Source organism: Macrosteles quadrilineatus, unplaced genomic scaffold, assembly GCF_028750875.1.
Source record: "Macrosteles quadrilineatus isolate MER2022 unplaced genomic scaffold, UCM_ALF_1.0 Scaffold_7__1_contigs__length_78375512, whole genome shotgun sequence".
Lineage (NCBI taxonomy): Eukaryota > Metazoa > Arthropoda > Insecta > Hemiptera > Cicadellidae > Macrosteles > Macrosteles quadrilineatus.
In genome coordinates, this window is record NW_026542600.1 from 7,884,397 (window position 1) to 7,892,400 (window position 8,004).

The window sequence follows — 8,004 nt, forward strand, 5'->3', positions numbered from 1 at the left end:
AAGATTTTCTTCACACTAGCTTATCTGTATTGGTTTTAAAAAATAAAATGTCGTTCCCAGAATATTTCGAGGACCCAGTATGAGTATATTTGTGAAGTATATAAATCGTATTTTGAACACATTTAAAGCTCAAAAGTTTAATAATATTATTATCCTAAAAATAAACACATATATCCCCATTGAACATTTCCAGGCTACTTAACCTTTTTGTGTTTGTTCAACCTTAACCTCCAAAGAGGTAAAGAATGGTAAGTTATTTAGTTTCTTTCCCCTTACCTCTATTGTTGCCACATTAATATCAAGTTGTCAAGGAATACTTAATCACAAATCTAATAACGGCCAAAAACTAGTCTCGACGTTTTGTTTTGGGATAGCTTGACCCAAACAACCTACTTTCAAAAACTTTACATGAATATAATTTTAATTGATCCAGTCCTGGCTTTAAAAAGGTCCCCGAAAACAAAATTTCCCAGAGACTTATTTCCAACTGACCCTCCCAAAATCAGGGGTCCTGGAGTCCCAGGCGAGGTAAAAGGTTAGTACTTATTCAATTAATCCGCAGTAATCGATACATTCTCCTTCAAAATAACTTAGAAGACAATGTAATGCGTTTAGTAATTTCAACGTAATGGGAATTTAAAGGTATAACGAAATATAGTGAATCATATTCGTCTTTTTGGAAACACTCACGACCGTTTATAGGCCCATGTTTGATAGATACACTGAAATACAGGCAATTACTCAGAAAAACAAAGATCCGAAAGTAACTGAACCCAAACACATTTTCGGAGCAGTGCCTGGCGGGTCGCCGGAATATTCCCCCCGAACGACTACCCCAACCAAGCAGGTTCCTACGTCATGTTCACGTCTGAGAGCGGGGGGGGGGGGGGGGGTGCAGTTTTCCAGTCACGGACACTAACATTTTCTTGACATACTGTTCTAAACTAACCTAACCTAACCAACCAATCTTGCTTGTAACATCGAAAAAATCTGTATGATATTCCCCACATGCCTTTCCTGTTATCAAATGGAATTACTCGAATTAAAATTACAATTACATAGCATCACATTTTGCTAAGGGGGAGGGGTGGTATTCCAGTCGTGGACATGACTCCCATATTAGTTAGTTAGCAGATTTCGTGACGTCACGTTTCACCTGGGGGTGGTTTTCCGAGGGTAGTATTCCGCATCCCCTGCCTGACCATCTACTTTCTTTCAGAGCTGTGCCCTTCAGCAGTAAGAATTGTAAATATAAATTAAAATCATAGCGAACAAAATTTGGTAGCCATAGGCCTGGCCTAGGACATATTTTGAAGCAGAACTTAGTTATACCCTACATGCGTGGAGCAGTGCCTGAGCAATGCCTTTCGAATCAGTGATTTTCGCAGAGGCGCACTGGATACACAAGGGTGTGAATCCTGGTATTGAACTAGTAAAACGAATGGAGAAAAATTATTTCTTATTAACGCTTAAAAGTATAGGGTTGTAGACCCTAAAACAGAAATTGGCGTCCAATATCCCTCCAAAATCCATCCCCTTAACGGAAACCCCCTTTGAGTCAGTCGTTGATCGGACTGGGTCGTGGACTGATACAAATATTTTACAAGTTTGGCTAAAGATTTCATGGTCGAAGAATGATTGTTAATTTAAACTTAAATTATTATTAACAAATGTAGACATATTTAGAAATTTATTGGCAAACTTTGTCTATTTTTTAGAGGTTAATCTTTTTTAAAAATATCATCTCTAGGGCAACAAAAGTTTTAATAAGTTTAGTCTTCAGAATCAAAAGCAATAAAATCCCTTTATACAAAAACCTGTACTTAATAAATTTGCTTCAATTTATTATACACTGAAAAGAGAGTCAAGTTCCTAATACTGTTTGAAAATTATTTCTTTAAACAAAGTATATAAAACTATAGATTCTCCTATAGCGAACAGCCTTTAGAGAGTCCCGCCTTACCTGAGTGAATGCGTCATCAACAGACTGCTGACTTTGCCGGACAGCGTCAGAGCGACGGCGTTCAACAGTCTTAGTTGATCGGTCGCAGTGAACGCATCTCCAACTATGAACCCCTTCAAAGCTTCTGATTCCTATTCCGTGTCCGAGGGAAAGAAGAACCCTGAGTCCTTGCTAGACCCGGAGGACCCTGTCCTGGTATCCGCCACCGTCACCGAGCAAAATCCTATCTTGCTATCCGCCAACATGACCCCGTGGAGTCCTGCCTTGGTATGCAGCACCGTGACCCATCGCAATCCTACCCATCAAACCACCCCCGCAACCCCACCTGATGGCAGAAAAGTCGCGCGGATCGCCCCTACGGGACCTTCCATGAGATCTGGCCCCGTCAACCCATCGGATGCCAGAAGAGGCGCACCGGCCCTTCCTCCAAGGAATCCCACCATGGGACCCACCCCCCAAGGGAATCCGTGGGAAGCCAGGAGAAATGCACGGGCTACGACACCGGATATTCCCTTGTACTCCGCCAAATTCACCCCATGGGAGGTCAGAAGAGACGCACCGGTCCCAAGGAACCCTGCTTGGAGATCCGCCGCCCAGGGGAATCAGCAGGGTGCCAGAAGAAACGCACCGACCCCAAGAAATCCTGCTTGCAGATCCAACACCCGGGCGAATCAGCGGGATGTCGAGAAAGACGAATCAGACAGTGACCAGGAGGAGGAAGAAGAAGGTAGGTCCATTCTTAGTTTTACGACCTTAAAGTAGCAATGGTTTTATTTCTACTTTCAGGATGGCATTTCAGTTTTTGTTTTATATGTGTAATTTAAAATGGATATCGAATAAGTTCTATCGTGTGATAGACATAATTACATCTATCAAACGCAGGTGGTCCTTTAGGTCTGGGGAAACGGAGTGAGGGTTCGTAAATTGATATTGAGTGGTGCGATAAGATGTCAGAATGAATTCTTCAGTAGGCCTAATGGCTATACCAAGTTCCCTCTGGTGTTCGGGCTGTAGATTTGGACAGGGGTGGTAATGCGCTTCTTTTACCTAGAGATTTAAAAATTCTATGTATTTTTGCATGTATATGAATCACAGGGCCCCTTAACAATGTTTTCGAAAGGTAGTCAAGAAGAATATGCAGCCGAAGAATTACCAGAAGCTTTGAGCGAATATCCCCAATAGGTTAGGTTATAGTTAATATTCATATGTCTCTCGCTCTCCTCCCCTCACCACCTCTCACCCACCACCATATAATGGGTTGGTGTTACGATTATACTGATATGATAAAAAAAAAAAATGAGAATCTTTGTGTATTTGGTTGAACATCTTTCCATACGTTCATGGTTAAACTTAGCATGGTTACAACTGCAATGGGCTCAAGATTACGGAAGAAGTGTTATTATTCACATTTGTTTTGTTTATGTTCTTTATTCACAATTTGGACGCTATCTCAAGCCTGACCTTTCTACCTAAACAAATGAGGTGGAATAATACTATTTACTGGCACAAAAAATACAACAGAAAATCAGTTTCCAAAATGGCTTAAAGATGCAACAACTGAGAGGTTTATTTCAAACTTGATAGGCTACACACATTTTGCAGTACACGATCATGGGTAAGATAGTTACTGGGAAAGTTCTGTTCGGACGTAACAAACTAATCGCATAAATACAGGGTTAATAAAAAGTCTGGAGACACCCTGTCAATTTTTCAACGGCTCATACTAGAAAAACTAACCTCTGCACTCCTTTAAAGTACATTTTGGGTATTACCACCACTTCATGTACATCCCCAAAATGGGGAATTTCAGGGGAAACTCAAAAATTGCAAATAGTAAGACCCATCGAGTGACCCCTCATTTTGAAGGTCTTAATAAAAGAAAACCAATAACGCAAACTAGGGGTCTCTATCTCAGCCCAGTAAAAAATGGCAGTCAATTGAATTTCTCAGAAGTGAAATTTAACTTACAGCTTTCCAAGTCTGGAGACCCCTTGTAATTTTTTAAGGGCTCACACTACAAAAACTAAACTCTGTACACCTTTATGGCATGTTATGAAGTACTATTTGAGCTTAATTGCAAATTGGTTCGCAAACCCAAAATGGGGAATTTTGGGGGAAACAAAAATATTTGAAATATTAAGCCCCATCAAGAGACCCCTCATTTTGAAATAGAGAGAAAATAGAGACCTCTAGTTTGCGTTGTTTGTTTTATTTTATCACAACCTTCAAAATGAGAGGTCAGTTGATGGGGCTTGACATTTAAAATTTTTGAGTTTCCTTAAAATCCCGATTTTGGGTTTGCGAACCAAGTAGCAATCAGGCTCAAAAAGTACTTCATAACATTACACAAAGGTGTGCAGAGTTTAGTTTTTCTAGTGCGAGCCGTTACAAAATTTACAGGGGTTCTCCACATTTGGTTTTCTTTTATCATGACCTTCAAAATTAGGGGTCACTCGATGGGTCTTACTATTTGCAATTTTTGAGTTTCCCCAGAAATCTCCCATTTTGGGGATGTACATCAAGTGGTGGTAATACCCAATAAGTACTTTAACATACCATAAAGGAGTGCAAAGAGGTTAGTTTTTTCTAGAATGGGCAGTAAAATATTGATAGGGGGTCTCCAGACTTTTTTAACCCTGTATAATAATTCCATTCAATAACAGGGTGAACCTATTTTATTTGGTTTTTCTTCGTTAAAGTTTGAATGTCGTCTTGTTTACGCCATCGAATCAGCTCATTTCTCATGTCTACCTTTTCAATCGCGGAGCAATAATTGTAGATTTAAATGTAGGGAGTTTTCATTGGTGAAAAGTTTGTTCTCTTCTGAGAGATTTGTCCTTTAATTTTTACTCTATCCCCCTTTGTTAAAATACTCGACTTAGAATATCGTGTGCAAATAAACGTTTTACGTTTTGAACCCCATGAACCCAAAAAGTGGTTTTCAAAAGATGTGTGTGTGAGTGTGCGCCCGCGCTCTTGTGTGTGTTGGGGGGGGGGGCGTGTACAGAGGCCTACAGACTACACCTATGGTCCGTTTTTTATGAAGTTGTAATCCATGATATGTGCAGGCATATTTTAATTGTAATTGAAATTTGTATTTTAATTTTGATATCCCCATACAAACTCCTAAAATAACAGAAGATTAGATTTTCATAACGGCTTGAAGCTTTTGATTGAAAATTAGTATGTTATGATTTTTTTACACTGTAAACAAAATGGTACAGCCTCAAAAGCTAAAGTTCCATAGTTATTTCAATTATTGTGATGTTTTTATAAAACATCTTAGTTCCTACCTTTGCTTACCCAATATAAGGGCTGTTAACGATCTAATGGGAAGCATTATGAGCCAGTTCCACCCTTAGCAATGGGTGGAGCCAGTTTACAATAAATATACAAATATGAAGTATCCTAACTTATTTAGTAATATAAATTATTTTTTGAGATGGTATGCAATAAGGAATAAATACAATTTAACAATAACAATAAGTGAACAAGGGCTTAACTAAATTGATTAAAAGAATTAGTTTACTACATAATCCGGTACAATGCATATTACATATAAATTGAAAAACAACAAATCAATAAATAAACAATCAATTAACATAAACAAAAAACAAGAAATGCAAGTTTCAAAGCTGGCCAAACCACTGACCCATGGAATCATAACTTAGCTAAAAGTAATTGGCCATTGGCTGGAATCGAACCTGTGACTCCCGGACAAAGATCCTGCGCTTTGCTCACTAAACATGGCTGCACTAAAAAAAAAAAAAACAACACATGCGTATTACTTAATTAAATGTGTATGAAACAATTAAACGTTGATAATAATGTTGTGTATTTAATCGTTAAAGGACGTCCTTAATTAATAATACATTTTGAAAAGTTAGTTATCTATAATGTTTTATCATCAACTTGTAGTTGTTTTATCGGTTGTGGGCCAGCCAAAGATAAAGTTACATTATAATTATATATGGTGTATTTTGAGAGAATTTAAACAAGGCTATAATGTTGGTACATTATTTTAATATACTTTTAATCTATTAAATAGGTGGTGAAATATAGTAAAGATGGATCTTTACATTTCACCACCTAACATTTATACTGATTTTGTAATAGTTGTTATTACTGTAAAAAGGAAATTTGTTCTGCGCAATAGGCTATTATGACATCCTAATATTTTAAATGAAATTGAAACATAATTTCCCAAATGTACATGACACATCATGTCTCACATACTTGGCGATAACATTTTTACGTCACAAATAGCTACGAGGCCACTCCGCTTAGCAAGCACTGATAACGAGCTTTGTCCAGACGCCTGCTTCGCTTTGCTGGTTGTTTTGTTAACAAATATGTTGATGCTTAATCATCTGACAATTTAGGTCCAAGGTCTAAAATCTTGTAATCAATTCCGATCTACCATCGATAAAAAGTATTTTATCCAGCCACATTGATGCCAAGTTTCATAAAAATTGGACCAATATTATTCTAGGTACCATGTTCACGGACGCCAACTAAGGTTTGAACGAGTAGTGTTTTTGGCCTCTAGGTATATAAAATTGAAGAAATAAATTGGTTCTGGGTCTTTGTCTTATTGTGGCACTTTCGGTGGTATCTTCTTCTTTATAGGAGAGATTTGCGTAAAAGAACGTACTTTCATGAACCTCTCTCAGACTCAATATTCTCCTTAGTTTTTGTAGCTAAGTTCATGTGATAGAAATTCCATACGCACACACACAAATTCCTATCAGTTTGATTTGGTTTAAAAATTCTTGTGTTCTACACAAATCAGTAATTTACACATGCGAATTCTGTTAGTGGCTCCAATCAACTAAGTCCATTTTTACTATAAAACTTCAACCTCAACATGGGAATGGAATGTGTAGTTCCAATAGTCAAAATTGGTAAGCGAAGCAGCATCAGGATATTGTGATGTCAAAATATTATCACAATAGAAAATGAATGTAATGTATGAGGTTGATTGTTGATGGAGGCTATGCTATAGTCTGTATGATGGAACCTGTCTCCTGAACCTTGGTCTACCTCGCGAGTATTATACCATTGCACAATCCACCAGGTAGACCTCGGGTCATGAGACAGGTTCCACCACACGGACAATCTATGATCGCCTGAGGAGCTGACCAACTCGTGGAAATCCCAAAATATGGAAAAATAACACTTTCTTTATCTTACAGATACCGTTACAAAATGTATGTGCTACTTTGCCGAAGTCACTGCTGTTATATTGGTCGTCTACGTCATCGTAGCCATCATCTACTTTTCAGTTGATCGTCACACTCGTTCCAGCTTGTGGTAAAGATCGTTGAAGAGTGGAGGCTAGCTGGTTTTGGTGATGAATATGTATTCTTAATCATCAATGTAGTCATGGGGTAGTCTAAACTACACTGGTTATAAATTATTGGACACATTTGAAAAATTACAAAAAACATATTCCAACGGGATTGTTATCCAAGAATTAAATTTAAGGCGAAAGGATTAATTTCGATGCATAGAGTAATCTCTCCGTAGAATCTTATCCTCGTTGTTTCCTTGCAATGGTGTAAAATTAAACTTCCAATTGCGTACTTAATCGTGTATTATATGTTTCTGAACGTTATTGACATAAAGAAAGTATGCTGCAAATTATTGTATTCTCTTTTTGTAAAATCTATAGGAATATAACGATGTACAGCTCTAGTAAAAAACTCACAATCGTCTAGATCACTCACTAATGTCCGTTGTAAGGCCTCCAAAATAACACCAAAGAAGTTAATAAATACATTTTCTGTAGGTCAATTGGTGCAAGAGAATACAATTATTTAAAGAGAAACTGAGAAACTTAACCTACAAATACCTAATCACCAATCTAGGAAGCTTATAAAATAGTTTATTGATCCGGTAAGATACCAAAACTAAAACTTCCAACAAATTAAATACTCAAATTAATGAGTCTGGGGAAATTTTTAAAAATAATTTAAATTCCTCCCATGTAAATCCAAAATGGAAAGATTACCATGCATTCTTTTAAATCTACATTTTGT

General features: G+C 37.5%; 1 protein-coding gene across 1 annotated transcript; it reads left to right on the forward strand.

Annotated features, from left to right (window-relative positions):
• The first annotated feature begins 2,061 nt into the window (after positions 1-2,061).
• On the forward strand, positions 2,062-7,304 carry LOC128997795 (uncharacterized). Its single transcript, XM_054423506.1, has 2 exons — positions 2,062-2,690; positions 7,159-7,304. The coding sequence occupies exons 1-2, from the start codon at positions 2,069-2,071 to the stop codon at positions 7,278-7,280; spliced, it is 744 nt and encodes a 247-aa protein (XP_054279481.1). The 5' UTR covers positions 2,062-2,068; the 3' UTR covers positions 7,281-7,304.
• The last annotated feature ends 700 nt before the right edge of the window (positions 7,305-8,004 follow it).

Excerpts from the sequence above, each read along its gene's own strand:
- LOC128997795 (XM_054423506.1), top strand. The coding sequence starts at position 2,069 with ATGAACCCCTTCAAAGCTTCTGATTCCTATTCCGTGTCCGAGGGAAAG. Across the intron at positions 2,691-7,158 it reads CCAGGAGGAGGAAGAAGAAG|ATACCGTTACAAAATGTATG; the intron begins GTAGGTCCATTC and ends TTTATCTTACAG.